The 20,224-nt window shown below is 38.2% G+C and overlaps 1 protein-coding gene across 5 annotated transcripts in view; it reads left to right on the forward strand.

The window, feature by feature from the left end:
• Positions 1-15,585, forward strand: part of tulp3 (TUB like protein 3) — a 45,956-nt gene extending 30,371 nt beyond the window's left edge. For 4 of the 5 annotated variants that reach the window (XM_063003942.1, XM_063003918.1, XM_063003928.1 and 1 more), the window contains 9 exons: positions 6,197-6,359; positions 7,964-8,152; positions 9,670-9,815; positions 9,911-10,102; positions 11,216-11,328; positions 11,410-11,527; positions 11,725-11,823; positions 14,150-14,321; positions 14,416-15,585. In XM_063003942.1, the coding sequence (XP_062860012.1) occupies positions 6,197-6,359; positions 7,964-8,152; positions 9,670-9,815; positions 9,911-10,102; positions 11,216-11,328; positions 11,410-11,527; positions 11,725-11,823; positions 14,150-14,321; positions 14,416-14,549 (1,326 nt within the window). In that variant the 3' untranslated portion in view covers positions 14,550-15,585. The remainder of the gene's footprint in view (positions 1-6,196; positions 6,360-7,963; positions 8,153-9,669; positions 9,816-9,910; positions 10,103-11,215; positions 11,329-11,409; positions 11,528-11,724; positions 11,824-14,149; positions 14,322-14,415) is intronic. The other variant, XM_063003922.1, reaches the window with a different exon arrangement.
• Positions 15,586-20,224: the final 4,639 nt, after the last annotated feature.

A 20,224-nucleotide genomic window follows, 5' to 3' on the forward strand; every position in this document is an offset into this window, starting at 1 on the left:
GTTGTTCTAGTAGGCTTTTCCTGACATTTTCTTAGTCGTGTCTTACAGCAAAAGCCATGGTCCACAGAGAGCTCCCAAAGCATCAGAGGGATCTCATTGTCAAAAGGCATCAGTCTGGAGAAGGGTACAAAAGAATTTCCAAGGCATTAGTTATACCATGGAACACAGTGAAGACAGTCATCATCAAGTGGAGAAAATATAGGACAACGGTGACATTGCCAAGAACAGGACGTCCCTTCAAAATTGATGAAAAGACAAGAAGAAAACTGGTCAGGGAGGCTACCAAGAGGCCTACAGCAACATTAAAGGAGTTGCAGGAATTTCTGGCACGTACTGGCTGTGTACTACATGTGACAACAATATCCCGTATTCTTCATATGTCTGGGCTATGGGGTAGGGTGGCAAGACGGAAGCCTCTTCTTACGAAGAAAAACATCCAAGCCCGGCTAAATTTAGCAAAAATGCATTTGAACTCTCCTAAAAGCATGTGGGAAAATGTGTTATGGTCTGCTGAAACCAAGGTTGAACTTTTCGGCCATAATTCCAAAAGGTATGTTTGGCGCAAAAACAACACTGCACATCACCAAAAGAACACCATACCCACAGTGAAGCATGGTGGTGGCAGCATCATGCTGTGGGGCTGTTTTTCTTCAGCTGGTACAGGGGCCTTAGTCAAGGTGGAGGGAATTATGAACAGTTCCAAATACCAGTCGATGTTGGCACAAAACCTTCAGGTTTCTGCTAGAAAGCTGAAGATGAAGAGGAACTTCATCTTTCAGCACGACAACAACCCAAAGCATACATCCAAATCAACCAAAGAATTGCTTCACCAGAAGAAGATTAAAGTTTTGGAATGGCCCAGCCAGAGCCCAGATCTGAATCCAACTGAAAATCTGTGGGGTGATCTGAAGAGGGCTGTACACAGGAGATGCTCCCGCAATCTGACAGATTTGGAGCGTTTTTGCAAAGAAGAGTGGGCAAATATTGCCAAGTCAAGATGTGCCATGCTGATAGGCTCCTACCCAAAAAGACTGAGTGCTGTAATAACATCAAAAGGTGCTTCAACAAAGTATTAGTTTAAGGCTGTGCACACTTATGCAACCACACTATTTTCGTTTTTTATTTTTCACTTCTTCCCCCTAGAGATTTCAGTTTGTTTTTCAATTGAGATGTACAGGTTATAGGTCACATTAAAGGTGGAAAAAGTTCTGAAATGATTTATCTCTGTCTCATTTTTTTTACATAACTAAACCTGGCATTTTAACAGGGGTGTGTACACTTTTTATATCCACTGTACATACTGTTTGCTTTAATTTTCCTTGAGATGTGCCTGGAACTTCACTAAAGTCCACTTAGATTAAAAAAGACACATCTGGGTCTGTGAGGTTCCACAATTTACACTGCATTGTCTGGACAAAAACCAAGCCATGAAATCACAGAACTGTCTGTGCATCTCCATGATTGAATTTTGGCAAGGCATAGATGGGGACTGTGCAGGACAACAGTAGTCTCTATAATTAAGAAATAGTTTGGAGGACAACAGTGGTCTCTATAATTAAGAAATAGTTTGGAGGACAACAGTGGTCTCTATAATTAAGAAATAGTTTGGTGGACAACAGTGGTCTTTATAATTAAGAAATAGTTTGGAGGACAACAGTGGTCTCTATCATTAAGAAATAGTTTGAAGGACAACAGTGGTCTTTATAATTAAGAAATAGTTTGGAGGACAACAGTAGTCTTTATAATTAAGAAATAGTTTGGAGGACAACAGTGGTCTTTATAATTAAGAAATAGTTTGGAGGACAACAGTGGCCTTTATAATTAAGAAATAGTTTGGAGAACAACAGTGGTCTTTATAATTAAGAAATAGTTTGGAGGACAACAGTAGTCTTTATAATTAAGAAATAGTTTGGAGGACAACAGTGGTCTTTATAATTAAGAAATAGTTTGGAGGACAACAGTAGTCTTTATAATTAAGAAATAGTTTGGAGGACAACAGTAGTCTCTATCATTAAGAAATAGTTTGGAGAACAACAGTGGTCTTTATAATTAAGAAATAGTTTGGAGGACAACAGTAGTCTTTATAATTAAGAAATAGTTTGGAGGACAACAGTGGTCTTTATAATTAAGAAATAGTTTGGAGGACAACAGTAGTCTTTATAATTAAGAAATAGTTTGGAGGACAACAGTGGTCTTTATAATTAAGAAATAGTTTGGAGGACAACAGTAGTCTTTATAATTAAGAAATAGTTTGGAGGACAACAGTGGCCTTTATAATTAAGAAATAGTTTGGAGAACAACAGTGGTCTTTATAATTAAGAAATAGTTTGGAGAACAACAGTGGTCGTTATAATTAAGAAATAGTTTGGAGGACAACAGTGGTCTCTATCATTAAGAAATAGTTTGGAGGACAACAGTGGTCTTTATAATTAAGAAATAGTTTGGAGAACAACAGTGGTCTTTATAATTAAGAAATAGTTTGGAGGACAACAGTGGTCTTTATAATTAAGAAATAGTTTGGAGGACAACAGTGGTCTTTATAATTAAGAAATAGTTTGGAGGACAACAGTGGTCTCTATCATTAAGAAATAGTTTGAAGGACAACAGTGGTCTTTATAATTAAGAAATAGTTTGGAGGACAACAGTAGTCTTTATAATTAAGAAATAGTTTGGAGGACAACAGTAGTCTTTATAATTAAGAAATAGTTTGGAGAACAACAGTGGTCTCTATCATTAAGAAATAGTTTGGAGAACAACAGTGGTCTCTATCATTAAGAAATAGTTTGGAGGACAACAGTGGTCTCTATCATTAAGAAATAGTTTGGAGGACAACAGTGGTCTCTATAATTAAGAAATAGTTTGGAGAACAACAGTGGTCTTTATAATTAAGAAATAGTTTGGAGGACAACAGTGGTCTTTATAATTAAGAAATAGTTTGGAGGACAACAGTGGTCTTTATAATTAAGAAATAGTTTGGAGGACAACAGTGGTCTCTATCATTAAGAAATAGTTTGAAGGACAACAGTGGTCTTTATAATTAAGAAATAGTTTGGAGGACAACAGTAGTCTTTATAATTAAGAAATAGTTTGGAGGACAACAGTAGTCTTTATAATTAAGAAATAGTTTGGAGAACAACAGTGGTCTCTATCATTAAGAAATAGTTTGGAGAACAACAGTGGTCTCTATCATTAAGAAATAGTTTGGAGGACAACAGTGGTCTCTATCATTAAGAAATAGTTTGGAGAACAACAGTGGTCTTTATAATTAAGAAATAGTTTGGAGGACAACAGTGGTCTTTATAATTAAGAAATAGTTTGGAGGACAACAGTAGTCTTTATAATTAAGAAATAGTTTGGAGGACAACAGTGGTCTTTATAATTAAGAAATAGTTTGGAGGACAACAGTGGCCTTTATAATTAAGAAATAGTTTGGAGGACAACAGTGGTCTTTATAATTAAGAAATAGTTTGGAGAACAACAGTGGTCTCTATCATTAAGAAATAGTTTGGAGAACAACAGTGGTCTTTATAATTAAGAAATAGTTTGGAGGACAACAGTGGTCTCTATCATTAAGAAATAGTTTGGAGAACAACAGTGGTCTTTATAATTAAGAAATAGTTTGGAGGACAACAGTGGTCTTTATAATTAAGAAATAGTTTGGAGGACAACAGTAGTCTTTATAATTAAGAAATAGTTTGGAGAACAACAGTGGTCTTTATAATTAAGAAATAGTTTGGAGGACAACAGTGGTCTCTATCATTAAGAAATAGTTTGGAGAACAACAGTGGTCTTTATAATTAAGAAATAGTTTGGAGAACAACAGTGGTCTTTATAATTAAGAAATAGTTTGGAGGACAACAGTGGTCTTTATAATTAAGAAATAGTTTGGAGGACAACAGTAGTCTTTATAATTAAGAAATAGTTTGGAGAACAACAGTGGTCTCTATCATTAAGAAATAGTTTGGAGAACAACAGTGGTCTTTATAATTAAGAAATAGTTTGGAGGACAACAGTGGTCTCTATCATTAAGAAATAGTTTGGAGAACAACAGTGGTCTTTATAATTAAGAAATAGTTTGGAGGACAACAGTAGTCTTTATAATTAAGAAATAGTTTGGAGAACAACAGTGGTCTCTATCATTAAGAAATAGTTTGGAGAACAACAGTGGTCTTTATAATTAAGAAATAGTTTGGAGGACAACAGTGGTCTCTATCATTAAGAAATAGTTTGGAGGACAACAGTGGTCTCTATCATTAAGAAATAGTTTGGAGAACAACAGTGGTCTTTATAATTAAGAAATAGTTTGGAGGACAACAGTGGTCTTTATAATTAAGAAATAGTTTGGAGGACAACAGTAGTCTTTATAATTAAGAAATAGTTTGGAGAACAACAGTGGTCTCTATCATTAAGAAATAGTTTGGAGAACAACAGTGGTCTTTATAATTAAGAAATAGTTTGGAGGACAACAGTGGTCTCTATCATTAAGAAATAGTTTGGAGGACAACAGTGGTCTCTATCATTAAGAAATAGTTTGGAGAACAACAGTGGTCTTTATAATTAAGAAATAGTTTGGAGGACAACAGTGGTCTCTATCATTAAGAAATAGTTTGGAGGACAACAGTGGTCTTTATAATTAAGAAATAGTTTGGAGGACAACAGTGGTCGTTATAATTAAGAAATAGTTTGGAGGACAACAGTGGTCTTTATAATTAAGAAATAGTTTGGAGGACAACAGTGGTCTTTATAATTAAGAAATAGTTTGGAGGACAACAGTGGTCTTTATAATTAAGAAATAGTTTGGAGGACAACAGTGGTCTTTATAATTAAGAAATAGTTTGGAGGACAACAGTGGTCTTTATAATTAAGAAATAGTTTGGAGGACAACAGTGGTCTTTATAATTAAGAAATAGTTTGGAGGACAACAGTGGTCTTTATAATTAAGAAATAGTTTGGAGGACAACAGTGGTCGTTATAATTAAGAAATAGTTTGGAGGACAACAGTGGTCGTTATAATTAAGAAATAGTTTGGAGGACAACAGTGGTCTTTATAATTAAGAAATAGTTTGGAGGACAACAGTGGTCTTTATAATTAAGAAATAGTTTGGAGGACAACAGTGGTCTTTATAATTAAGAAATAGTTTGGAGGACAACAGTGGTCTTTATAATTAAGAAATAGTTTGGAGGACAACAGTGGTCTTTATAATTAAGAAATAGTTTGGAGGACAACAGTGGTCGTTATAATTAAGAAATAGTTTGGAGGACAACAGTGGTCTTTATAATTAAGAAATAGTTTGGAGGACAACAGTGGTCTCTATCATTAAGAAATAGTTTGGAGGACAACAGTGGTCTTTATAATTAAGAAATAGTTTGGAGGACAACAGTGGTCTTTATAATTAAGAAATAGTTTGGAGGACAACAGTAGTCTTTATAATTAAGAAATAGTTTGGAGGACAACAGTGGTCTTTATAATTAAGAAATAGTTTGGAGGACAACAGTGGTCTTTATAATTAAGAAATAGTTTGGAGGACAACAGTGGTCTTTATAATTAAGAAATAGTTTGGAGGACAACAGTAGTCTTTATAATTAAGAAATAGTTTGGAGGACAACAGTGGTCTCTATCATTAAGAAATAGTTTGGAGGACAACAGTGGTCTTTATAATTAAGAAATAGTTTGGCACAACCTTAAACCGTCTCGGCTCTCCTCAACCAGGGCGGAGATCAACAACAGTAGAGAGAAGGCATAATGCAATTGGGTAATTGGATATGACTAGATTGGGAGGAAAACTGGGGGAAAAAGTCCTGAGAACATCTTAGATGGTGGTACTTGATGTAAAAGTTTGGGAACAACTAATTCTCAACAAGTAACCACTAATATAAAAAGCTTAATGTAGCTTAATATCCCAAGTTGACATAGCCTGGTTATAACATGTGTAACTCTGCTGTTTTGGTTCATTAAGCCAAAATTAAATCCAAACATTAAAGCCGCATTTCTGCTTTCTGAAATGTTTTTTATCGTTCCATTTTGTTTTTTAATTTTGTAATGCATTAGAGATTAGGTGAATTTTAATGAAACTATGCCACCACTCAGGTACCCTAAATTGCCATACATTTAGAAATGTTGCAGCTTGATTCCAGTAAATCCCTTTTTAAAGCATCAGCATTGTATTTAAAATGTCCAATGTCTTTTGCTACACAGAGGGCGCTGCTGGAACAGAAGCAGCGACGGAAACGACAGGAGTTGCTGATGGTGCAGCCCAACCCAGAGGCACGTCCACGCCGATCACGGCCACGCCGCAATGAGGAACAAGCACCACTTGTTGAATCCCGCTTCAGCATCACCAGCGATGTCATTATGGATGGTGAGTGAGTGCCTGCGCAGTATATTGATTGATATGTGTGTCATCTGATTAATTGATATGTGTGCCTTTGTGTCAATATAAATAGGACTAATTTGACTGGAAAAATCTATAAAGCTCTGTTAGGATAACATAAGATTATGGGTTTTATCTAACAGTCAATCATAATCAATAACAAATAATTATGACAGGAAACTCATTTCTTGACGTATAGTCCAGAGTGAATGCTTGCTTGACTGTTTATAGTGTCACCTCTGTTTCAACAGCTACTTATTTATGACAGATCTGTTTATTTGGTGGTTCTTGGAGTATATCTGACCATCCTGACAAATTTTCTTTCAGCGTTAGATGACAGTTTGAGTTTTCCTCCCAAACCTGGCAAGAGACCACTGTTCTGTGTACTTTGTAAATAGAGACAGATGTGCATTGTAGGTTCCATTAACAGAGTGACAGATCATGAGTCTGTCCTGGTAGTCCTGGTAGTGACGAATTATACAGTAAGATCGCTGTTGGTACAAACGATTTCCTGTATCGTTCCTTCTTAGAGTCTGTGACTGAAAGTGCTCCACTGTCTGAATAGGAGGTTATGGAGTGGGTGTGATGCATTATCCAACATAGAAATGAGTTTGCTAAGGGACCTCCTTTGGACCACTAACTCAAAACCTTCCAGTGAAGGTTCTAATGCTGCCTCCCCAACACACTGCTACCCCCGCAACAACCGACTGGTAAAAGATAGCCAACATCTTGCTGCACACATTAAAGGACCTGAGCTGGCTCCAGTCAAGCCCCACATCTATGAGCACAAAGAAGTCATCAGCTGCTGTCTTTATCTTTATCACTACACTACTGAACTAAAATATTAAGACCACTCGCCTAATACACTGTCATTACAGCTCAGACTTGCCAAGACCTCTAAAGGACTCTGCTAGCAGTACATTACCAGTAGGTTCTTTAGTGCATCCTAGTGTCATTTCATCTGCGGGTAAACTATGCACGTGCGTCATATACCTTAACTTGGAGAAAACAAGGGTTTGTGGGACAAATTGACCTGCTTCTGTTGTTCTGGCATCCAGTTCTGATGCCTGTGTGACCATTGTAGGCACTTTTGACAGTGAACACTAAGACTGACCTATGATGTTGAAGCTCCATACACAGAGGATCTTGATGCACTATATGTTTCAGAATTACTTCAGTCCTCTGGCCAAAAGGATTTGGCCATGATTAAAGTCACTCAGATTGTTATGCTGATTATATCCTTTGCATTTAACTATCAGAAAACTACCATCAGCCTAACATTGAAAATATAAAAGACCATCACATGCACAATTGTTATGAAATAGCCATGAAGAAATTATGAGGTCATGCCACGAGAGATAATGGAACTTTCTAACTTTCTATCACTAAACTGATAATAACATTGCTAGTTAAAACAGTTAACAAAGGAATTGCTATCCTAAAACATGGCAAACATATTCTCTACAAGTGTATGTGAATTGTTGACATCCACATATATTGTTTTAGAGAATAAGGCAGGCAAATAAGGCACATTTTATCCCAGCATCATGATAAGCCCAAGATGTGGTGTTGAGGTCTTTTTGTTTTTTTAGCAGGTATTGACGGACCTGCAGCCTTTTTGGGCTCTGAGGCACCTGATCTGGGTACAAAAACTCAAGTGCTTTCATCGAGCCAGTCGCAGAAGCCTTCTTCCCCTCCACCCGAGGAGCCAGAGAGAGACGGGGACACTGAAACACTGCTGGAACCCAAAACAGACATCCACACATTGCTACAAAAACGTGGTGAGTGGTTTGTATTTGAAGCCAGTGAGTCATCTACCGCCTGCACTCTGGTGTTTGCTTTAGAGTCAGTATATTCTGCTCTCTGGCATTTACACACAGCTCCTCTGAGAATACTGCATAAGAGAATAGCTGAATCTTGAATTACCCAGCACTGTTTGTAAATCAAATGTTTCTGCTGAAAACAATACCTGTCAGTTATTCAAAACATACAGCTAACAGCTATGATGGAATGAGAATCAGCGCCATGAAGTCCAAGATCATAGTTCTTCCCAGAAAAGCTTTTTAACTTCTCAAAAACGAAACTGTATGATTGACAAGTGGATTGGATCAACAGCAACAGTTGTGTTGTCACTGTACTATTTTAAAATAATAAACCGTACAAACCCTATTTTCCCTATTGGGTTTGGAAGTTTTTTGAAACCCCAAATCAGAAAAAGTTGGACCAGTTTGAAAATACAATTAAAAAAAAAAATCTGGACACCTTCAATTCATTTATTACTATACATCCATTCCTGCATTTTAGGCCTGCAACACGTTTAAAAGTTGGAACTGTAAAGCATTTACCACTTTGTAATGTTGCTATTCCTTCTTACAACACTTAAAAGACCATTTGATCTCTAATTAACTTAATGTATTTTGTAGAATAGAATGTAATAGAATGTAATGCCTGCAACACACTTCAAAAGTTAGGGCAGGCATTTTAGTAGTGTTCCATCAGCTCTCCTATTAATTAGACTTTTTAATGTATTGGGAACTGGCAAATTTACTTTCTTCATTCTTACGAGACTTACAAGTCTTCAACTGCTGAACAGTTTGTGGTCACAGGTGTCTGATTCTCTACTTCATGATGCACCGTACATATTTTTTATGAGATAAATCTGGTCCTCACCTGTTACACAATTCACCTGCTTATTGTGGAATGAAACACTGTACCTTTAACTACAATGAAGTTGATCTGTGAAAACAATGGAAATCGGTTAAGTAAAGTTTCAAGAGAATTATGAAATCCCAGATTCAAGGTTTATAAAGACAAAGAAAAGCTTGGTTTAAAGAAACTCCAGTGGCCTGCACAGATCCCTGACCTTAAGCCCACTGAACAGCTTTGGAATGAATAGGAACATCAACTGAGGCTTTCTTGACCAACATCAGTGCCCAGCCATACAAATGTTTGGCACAAATTCCCACAATGTCTTGTGAGAGGCCTTCTCAGAAAGCGGCTGTTGTTAAAGTTAAGATTACATATAGGTCACTTGTTTTTGTACCATTCGTTTTTAAAATAGGATGTCCAACAAGCTCACAGTCAGGTGTCCAAATACTTTTGGCCATATAGTGTATAAGTATACTGCATATAGCTGATTTTGATCAATCGTATTTGTTTTACTCTGTAGATGGCTCTAATTGTAAAGTGGTTGCAAGGCAGTTATTGGCTCTTTTAACAATTCTGGGCCATCAACTGTTGGTAATCCAACCTAGAATAATTGTATAAATGTAATTATTTTAATTCATGTGCTATCCAGGACTTTCAGGTAGCATGAACTATGATGAAATTAGTGATGATGATGATGATGATGAAGATGATAAATCAGAAGACAGAGCCCGCTCCCTTTCCCCCAATACAGAGTCCACCCGTCCTGATTCGGCCTCCAGCATCAAGTCCAGCACAGTAAGACCTTTGGCACTTACCTTTATGCTCTTTTATGTAACTGCTTTTTGTTAATCCACTTTGTATTTTTTACACTGTGTTTCTGTCCCAATCAGGAGTGCGAGTCTGTGACCTCGCCAACAGCAGAGGGGCCCTCCATCGAGGTGGATAATCTTGAGGAATTTGTGCTGCGGCCGGCCCCTCGCGGCGTAACAGTGAAGTGCCGGATCACCCGGGATAAGAAGGGAATGGACCGTGGCCTCTACCCAACTTACTTTATGCACCTGGAGAGAGAGGATGGCAAAAGGGTGAGAGTCATGCACTTAGGCAACTGCTTAATCCTTTCAGATAATATTTACTGTATTAAATTACATAGAACATGTACAGTACATGTCTTATTAATAGATTCTTAAAATTTATAGAAAAGAGGATTTTATTTGCAAGGTAAAGCCAAGAATTTAAAATAAACGCAAGTGCAGGATGCTTGACCAAGGTAGAACAATACTGTGGTTAAAAAGCCACTAAAAAGATAAATGCAAACAAATAAGGTGGCCAAAATAATGGAAACAAAGACACAAAAACATCTGCAACCCTTAATGGAGAAAGTGGATAGAGCAGGGATACTGTATTACTGGGAACTGGTTGTCACAATATGACAGCCTACTCCGGCCATAAGCAGTGGGTCCATTCTGGAAATGGGCTGCCACTTAGGTAGCTCTCTTATCCAGGATGGTTCCACTGTGATGTCCCCGAGTGAGTGTGCTGGCATGCCACACGAACAGAAAACCAGACCAGACTGAGCATGAAATCACAATTCCAGAGAAAGCAGGTTGCCAAGAAAGAAGCTCTTAAAGAAGGAACCATAGTAACCGTTGCACTCTCCTTGGCCCCTCTGCTGGCCAAAAGTGGCATGGCAGATGAAGCAAGATTCTGCAACAGGGCTGTGCTGGGACTCATTACACTGTCTCTGTCTTTTTACATTTTACTGTTTGGGCATAAGCCCCAACAAATTGCATATTAAAAAGAACTGCTTAGAACAGCACTAACTAGAAACCTAGACCTGGACCAGAACCTGCTGTAACGGTATCTCATTGGTACTAGACGACCAGATTTAGAACAAGTTACTCTTTTAACAGCCTGTAAAATGGTTTGTTGTAGTACAAAGTGGTCAAGCCTGTAAATTAACATCATCTTGGAAAAAAGACAATAATATCAGATTATGTTTTGCCTAATCACAATTGATATAAACGTGATTATTTGCAATGACCTGTATTAAACGGCATATTGAACGATCCTGCATTGATTGTGTCATTGGCATTAAATCCTGGTAAGATCCACCAGGGTAAAATGCTAAAAAAAACTGAATAACTGAATAAATGAATGATTCTAGTTCATCCTTATTCTTGTTCTTTCTCTTTTAGGTGTTCCTGTTGGCTGGTAGAAAGAGAAAAAAAAGCAAGACCTCAAATTATCTTATATCAGTAGATGCTACAGACCTGTCTCGTGAAGCTGAAAGCTTCGTGGGAAAACTGAGGTGCGACCAAAATTCACTTTTCATACTTTTTTTTAAATGCCTTCATCATGAAGTTACTATATTCTCTGATGTCTATTGTAGGTCGAATATGATGGGGACTAGGTTTACGGTGTATGACAATGGCACAAATCCTAGCAAGAACTCGGGAGCTCTCCTGGAGGAGAGCAATACACGGCAAGAGCTAGCAGCTATCTGCTATGTGAGTATATAGCTTGACTACTTAACAACGTACAGAAGTTATAGGACCTGCTGGTAATGTCCTGGTACCAGATACCACAGGACTTTTTCAAATGTCCTGTGGAATTCAAGTCATAATGTTTATGCTCATTGCTGTATAAATGTATTTATTAAAATATAATATAAATAAATAAAATATGTTGTTTGTTCTTTCTATAGGAGACCAATGTACTGGGATTTAAAGGCCCACGCAAAATGACTGTCATCATTCCAGGCATGAACATGAACTTTGAGCGTGTTCCTGTGCGCCCCACAAATGTAAGTTATATTTTAATGTAAGGTTCTATTCTATCTGGTGTCATGAGCACAAATCAACCAGTTTGGCATCGTCACTCTTTCTGTTGCTGTTTATGGCCATTTAAATAACATTATTGGCACCCGTGAATATTAAGTACATCATGTAAATATCTCCAGAAATGAAGTGTTTAGTGAAACTGCTTGGATTTGTACAAACTTATAGCACAAGACACAAACATAACAAAATAAAAACTTAGCAGGAAAAAGATGCTACAAAATTAAAAACAATGCCATGACATGCTTAATGGCTCACTTTGTTTACTTTAAAAATTAGGACAAATTCAGACCAGTCTGTGATTAATTAGAAATTAGACTCACCTGTTTCCACCTTGTCAGTGCATACATGATTTTAATTAGCCAATAAATGGTGGCTTTGATGCTTTAAAGGCCAGTTTAATTCCCTGCATCTTGTTTAAAATGGCAAAGAAAAGGTTGCTGTCTAAGCAGACCAGAAATACTAATATCACCAAGTACAAGCGGTCAAAAGGGTACAAGATCTCCAATGCACAAGTCCAGCACTGTTGAAATCTGTTGTCTATGGTATCTGAAATAACTGTTTAAATTAAAAACATCTAGTTATGTTGAGTTGGTTCAAGCCCCACCACTGCCAGGTTGCCACTGTTGGGCCCTTAAGCAAGGCCCTTAACCCTCAATTGCTTGGACAGTATATTGTCACAGTACTGTAAGTCGCTTTGGATAAAAGCGTCTGCTAAATACTGAAAATGTAAATGTAAACATCCTTTAGCTCTGATAACCTCTAATAAGCGATTTCTGTAAGTGTTAACAAGCTTTTGACACCTCTTTTGTGGAATCTTTGCTTATTTTCTTCTGCAAAAGCTTCCAGCTCATTGAGATTTGATGACTTTCATGCTGCAACTGCTTTCTTTAAATCCTAACCATTTTCTATGGCATTTAAATCTGGAGAACGATATAGTCACTTCCATATTCCAGGACTTTGGTTGACTTGGAAGTGTGCTTGGGATCACTGTCTTGCTGCAAAGTCCATTCATCAGCAAGGTTTAATTTCACCACAGAAGGCATAACATTTCCCCTTAAAATGCCTTGTTATTTCTAAGAATTCATGATGCCAGTCACACCATCAAGACTGCCAGTTCCTGCAGCAGAAAAAACATGCCCACATTATTACTGACCCACCTCCAAGCTTGACTGTAGGAATAGTATTCTTGTGGTTATAAGCCTTGCCTTTCTTCAAAAAGTTAATCCATATTGGTAAACAGATTCATCACTCCCAGAACCCTGCAGGTCGACCATTTCAAGTCAACCATTCTTGTGTTTTAATGGTTTGGTGCTTTGGCCAGGGTATACAATTATACAAGTGTTTTCATTTTTCACAGTGATTTTACCCATTCTATATCTATTCTACACTGACCAGCCATAACATTAAAACCACCTCCTAGTTTCTACACTCACTGTCCATTTTATCTGCTCCACTTACCATATAGAAGCACTTTGTAGTTCTACAATTACTGACTGTAGTCCATCTATTTCTCTACATACCTTTTAGCCTGCCTTTACCCTGTTCTTCAATGGTCAGGACCACCACAGAGCAGGTATTATTTGGGTGGTGGATCATTCTCAGCACTGCAGTGACAATAACATGGTGGTGTGTTAGTGTGTGTTGTGCTGGTATGAGTGGATCAGACACAGCAGCGCTGCTAGAGTTTTTAAATACTGTGTACACTCACTGTCCACTCTATTAGACACTCCTACCTAGTTGGTTCACCTTGTAGATGAAAAGTCAGAGGCAATCACTTATCTATTGCTGCTGTTTGAGTTGGTCATCTTCTAGACCTTAATTAGTGGTCACAGGACGCTGCCCATGGGGCTGGATATTTTTGGTTGGTGGACTAATTTCAGTCCGGCAGAGACAGTAAGGTGTTTAAAAACTCCATCAGCGCTGCTGTGTCTTATCCACTCATACCAGCACAACACACACTAACACACCACCACCATGTCAGTGTCACTTCAGTGCTGAGAATGATCCACCACCTAAATAATACCTGCTCTGTGGTGGTCCTGGGAGAGTCCTGATCATTGAAGAACAGCATGAAAGGGGGCTAACAAAGCATGCAGAGTCAGTAATTACTACAAAGTGCTCCTATATGGTAAATGGAGCTGATAAAACGGACAGTGTTTGTAGAAACAAGGAGGTGGTTTTAATGTATATTATATATATATTATTTTACTTATTCTATAACCAAAAATACTGTATATTCTCCTATAATTGTCAATTATATAATGACAGTTGTGTGTTGACTGTGTACAGGATCAAGAGTCTTTACTGAGTAAATGGCAAAACCGTGCATTGGAGAATCTGATCGAGTTGCACAATAAAGCTCCAGTGTGGAACGACGACACTCAGTCCTATGTGCTGAACTTCCACGGAAGGGTCACACAGGCCTCAGTCAAAAACTTTCAGATTGTCCATGACAATGATCGTGAGTTCACTTACATTTATTTTTTTGTACATTTATATTCTTCCTGGACTTTATAGAGCTTTGTGAAAAGTGTTTTCTTTTTCCTTTTTTGCAGCGGACTACATTGTAATGCAGTTTGGCCGTGTTGCTGAAGACGTGTTTACATTGGACTATAATTACCCCATGTGTGCTCTGCAAGCCTTCGCCATTGGCCTGTCTAGTTTTGACAGTAAACTGGCGTGCGAGTGATTCATAATGTTGCAATTTTCCCTTGTATCAGCACAAATACACTTCTTTATTCAGGCCATCTAACATTCGTGCTGCTGTCAGCACTGCTTTTCAAGTAATCATCATCATCCTTTCCCGGTACTACATGCGTAATTATTTATTTTTCAGCCCCAATTACGATAAATACTAAATAAAGACTGTACAACACTTCAGAGGTTTTATTAACTAAGTACCAGCATTGTATATTAGAGAATCTGATTTGGTTTTGTACAAGTCCACTGTGCCCAAGAGTTGTCTGTATCCATGGAAGGAAAGGTCTTATGTGTTACATACTGTCTGGTATACAGAGAGAATAGCATGATCCTCTGTACATAGTACAGCTCTCTCTGTAAGGCTCTCACAGCCCTCATTGGCAAGCAGGGAAGTCACACAGACTGTGCCATCGATCTCAACTTTCTTCATCCATCAAAGAACTTGAAAAGTCCTTCTTGTTTCTTTCTTACTTGTTTGTTTTTGAAGAATGCTCTGACACTGAAGTACAAACCTTTCAGGACTTGGATAACTAGAATTAAAGCTGCTATGGAGGCGATTCTTTTAGTAAAAAGCAAAGCCATAAAATGCCTAAACAACAGTGTTGGTTAATTGTGGAAAATAAGAAAGAACTTATCAAACCATGTCTTTCAGTCAACGTAAACTGTGACGGAATTAATGTGTTGTATCATGTGAACACTATTTTACACCAGCAGTTTTTTGGGGTATAGAAGGGAAGAATAAAAGGGCAACTCAAGACAACACAGGTTCATGTTTTGGTTTACAGTAACAAATGACAGAAGGGCAATGCTGGTCAGATTAGTGCTTTGGTGTTATTTGAATTGGTGTTTTGCTTTTTTGCTTTTAAATGTATTCCTTTTTCACAGCTGTATGTTTGTGTGTTAATGTATTCTGTGCTTCAGCGTGTTCTTTATTGTCTGTTTTTAAATGTTTAGCAATGCTACAGTACTTTTTTTTCACCCTCTGCAAGCCAGGCATGTCTTACAAATAAATGCTAATGTTTGCACACTCCATATTTCATTTTTTTATTTAGAAAATCAACAAAACATGGTCTTTGATTAGGGTGTCTAAACTTATTTCTATAAAATTGCATAAACATTGAAGTATCATACCTGATACACACTGATCAGCAATAACATAAAAAACACCTACTTGTTTCTACACACACTGCCCATTTTATCAGCTCCACTTACCATATAGAAGCACTTTGTAGTTCTACAATTACTGACTGTAGTCCATCTGTTTCTCTGCATGCTTTGTTAGCCCCCTTTCATGCTGTTCTTCAATGGTCAGGACTCTCCCAGAACCACTACAGAAGTATTATTATAGGTGGTGGATCATTCTCAGCACTGCAGTGACACTGACATGGTGGTGGTGTGTTATTGTGTGTTGTGCTGGTATGAGCGGATCAGACACAGCAGCACTGCTGCAGTTTTTAAACATCTTACTGTCACCGCTGGACTGAGAATAGTCCACCAACCAAAAACATCCAGCCAACAGCACCCCGTGACCACTGATGCAGATCTCAAAGATACCCAACTCAAACAGCAGCAATGGATGACCGATTGTCTCTGACTTTACATATACAAGGTAGGAGTGTCTAATAGAGTGGACAGTGAGTGGACACGGTATTTAAAAACTCCAGCAGCGCTGCTGTGTCTGATCCACTCATACCAGCACAACACACACTAACACACCACCACCATGTCAGTCACTGCAGTGCTGAGAATGACCCACCACCCAAATAATACCTACTCTGTGGTGGTCCTGTAGGGGTCCTGACCATTGAAGAACAGAGTGAAAGCAGGCTAAAAAAGTATGTAGAGAAACAGATGGACTACAGTCAGTAACTGTAGAACTACAAAGTGTTTCTATATGGTAAGTGGAGCTGATAAAATGAACAGTGAGTGTAGAAACAAGGAGGTGGTTTTAATGTTATGGCTGATGAGTGTAGAAACATCCTGTTTTCTAAATAAACTACTGAAGTCAAAGGTTTACATGCACGTCATGGCAGTTTTTATTTTGTGACTAAATAATTAGAACACGTACCTCTTTGTCCAGGGGCACTTGGTGGCACAGTATGAGATCCGCCACAACTGAGATCTGGGTTCGAATGTCAATGGTGCTATTGTCAGCTGGGTGTCCACACAGACATGATTGGCTATGTCTGAGGATAGAAGGGCAGATAGGATTTCTCATTGCTGCTGCAATCGCGGCTTTTGCTGGCTGGTTGATATTGTCTGCACAGAGATGATGAATAATAGAGATCAGCGCATGAACTCCGTACATGATACTGCTCTCCGAGTGAACCCACCTTGTGCAGGTGAAAAGAAGCAGCTGGCTACTAGTGAAGTGTGGGAGGGGGTTGGAGGTGTGTTAGGTATTGTCCTACCCGAACAGGGTAGGAGTCTGTAGCAGTGGGAAGTAATGTATCTGGTAGCTCAGCGGTTAAGGTACTGTACTAGTAATCAGAAGGTTATAGGTTCAAGCCCCATCGTTGGCAAGTTGCTACTGTTGGGCCCTGAGCAAGGTTCTTAACCCTTAATTGCTCAATTGAATAAAAGCATCTGCTAAATGCTGCAAATGTTAATATATCTGTGAAGTTGGATCTGACTAAAAGGTAAAAATGCTGAAATAGGTACAAAAATATCTATATCAACCGTGTCCTATTTAGACATGACCTGAAAGGAATGGAGTCCCTGTAATAATAATAATAATCTATGTAGTGCACATTCCCAGGGTCACTTTACAGAGTCAAAAAGACCACTGGTCAACAGTGCAAGAAGGGGTAGTAGAAAATGGGCAAACAAGTGTGTTAATAGTAGTGAAAAATATCTTGGGCTTATATCTAGTACCATTAATGACAGATGACATATACAGTGACTAGACTGCAGTTAACACAGCTCTATATCTAAGCATGTGATCTTAGTCTGCTAATCAATAAAAAGTAAGACCAGTTTTCATATAAAGGTGCATTAACAGCCTGCCTGTGGTTTTCAAAGCACAGAGTTCAGGAATAAAACATGGGGAGAAATGACCAGATGGAACAGTCTAGTTTTCAGAGATGCCAGCTGGTCAAATATATCAGAAACTGAATGGCAGCACAACTGGACAGCTGACGAGATCAATCTCCAACCCAGGATCTAGTCATCTCTCTTGATGACTCCAAGATCAGACCATCTAATAAGATGAGAAGCCTTGGTGTTGTCCTGGATAACCAGCTGACCTTCTCTCCGCATGTAGCCAACATGATAAGATCGTGCAGGTTCCTCCTCTACCACATCAAGAAGATTCGGCCATTTCTTTCCATGGAAGCTACTCAGATTCTTGTCATTTCACTTGTAATCTCTCAGCTGGACTACTGCAACTCCCTCCTGGCAGGTGCCCCCATGTCCACTATCAAACTTTTGCAACTCATTTAAATTGCAGCTGCTCGGCTGGTTTTTAACTAACCTAAACACTGCCACATCACCCCACTGCTGTGTTCTCTTTACTGGCCTCCTGTAGCTGCCTGCATTCAGTTTAAAACACTGATGCTCACCTACAAAGCCAAAAATGGACCAGCACCAAGCTACCTTCGAGGTCTAATCAAACCCCGCTCTGTACCATGCAACCTCCGAGCCACTAGTCTCGCTCAACTTGATCCTCCACCCAGGACTCGAGGAAGACACGCATCAAGCCTCTTTTCTGTACTGGCACACAAGTTGTGGAACGAACTTCCTCTGTCTGTCCGAACATCTGAGTCTTTCACTGCCTTCAAAAGACGATTAAAAACCCAGCTCTTTACTAAGCACAAAAGCTGACATGTACAGCTGTCTAATAGGGTTTCAGCAGGTTTATATTCTTGGACTGCTGTCTACTTAAACTAGAGTAAGTTAACGTCTACTATGGAAGCACTTCTGTAAGTCATTCTGGATAAGAGCATCTGCTAAATGCCGAAAATGTAAAATGTAAACGTAAAGAAGAGGGAAGAAGACTGAAGAAGAGCATAAAGGTGTGATAATCAACCGCCTTATTATTACGAAAAGACACTGAGGATTTAACACAAGAGTTATCAGTGGCCCTAATAAACTTGTGGTCAAAAACACCAACAAGAGAACCAGAAGCAGAGGTGACAAGCAAACCAGTAGAACATATTAAATCCAGTGTGTGACCGTGTGAATCGGTGAGAAGGTCAACATGCTGTTTCAGGCCGAAATAGTTAGGCAGCTGACAAAAACTACAGTATTTTAAAGTAACAGATACTTTGAAATCACTGTGATTGTTCTGTCACGCTGTTTAAAGGGTCTTTTATGTGTGTAAAGCAGAGATGTTCACAAGTCACAAAATACGAGTCCGAGTCAAGTCACAAGTCAATATGATATACACAAAACATATATTGGAAATGTAGAGTAGAAATAAACAAATAATATGTAAGTTCAGATAAAAACAACAGATTAGCAACTGTATTTTGCCGATTTACTTTACTAGCTTAAACGGATACGTTTTGTTTTCATTGCAAAACAAAAGCGTGTAATAAATCACAGCACAGCGGCCAAAATCCAAAACACAGCAAAAAAAAAATCATAACCACTGCTTACCTTAACCTCTGTTCTTCCAGATGCTATTACATTTATAACCATGTGTTGTCCCATTAGAAATATAATCCGTTATTTTGTAAATGTGCTTATAATTAAAAACCTCCAAGCTTTTTCCGGTTGTGAGGTAAACACAAACTCGTTAGAAAGCCAGTCAAGCATTTCATTGACAATCATTTGTGTGACACTGCAAACTAAATTAATACAAATAACAGCATTTCTTACTAAAAATTTAAATCAGAAGGTCTGATTGGTTCAGAAAGCGTTTTCTCCAACCATTACCGCCAATTCTGTAGGAGCGTTTCATTCACACCAGCTGTTCCAGTGAAGTGCACTACACAGGGTATTCCACCACTTTAAGTGAGAATCTAATTCAAAAGAGGGAGTAGTGAGCGACGCTTCATCACTATACCGGAAGCTGGCTGGAACATTAACCTATTAACCTATATATATATATATATAATTGTCACATGTAACTAATGTTAACACATGCTGACTTTTGTTGTATGAATGTTGTATGAATGTTGTATGAATTTGTTTGAAACGAGTCAGAGTCATTTGAAACGAGCTGTGTGTGCGACTTACTTCGGACTCGAGTCCCCATCTCTGGTATAAAGCAAGTTTTGTATTTTGCAAAGCAGACACATTACAGCATGATTTTTTGTTTGTTTATTAGGATTTTTAATGTCATGTTTTACAAATTATATCTTTGGACTGTGGGAGAAAACCAAAGCTCTTAAAGAAAACCCAAACAGACATGTGGAGAACATGCAATCTCCATAAAGAAAAGACCAGACTGCTCGAACTGTAAAATGAACCCAGGGCCTTCTTGCTGTGAGAAAACTATACAACCCACTAAGCCACTGTGCTGTATACAGTGTATCACAAAAGTGAGTACACCCCTCACATTTCTGCAAATATTTCATTATATCTTTTCATGGGACAACACTATAGAAATGAAACTTGGATATAACTTATAGTAGTCAGTGTACAGCTTGTATAGCAGTGTAGATTTACTGTCTTCTGAAAATAACTCAACACACAGCCATTAATGTCTAAATAGCTGGC

The sequence above is a fragment of the Trichomycterus rosablanca genome, chromosome 1 (assembly GCF_030014385.1).
Source record: "Trichomycterus rosablanca isolate fTriRos1 chromosome 1, fTriRos1.hap1, whole genome shotgun sequence".
Taxonomy (NCBI): Eukaryota; Metazoa; Chordata; class Actinopteri; order Siluriformes; family Trichomycteridae; genus Trichomycterus; species Trichomycterus rosablanca.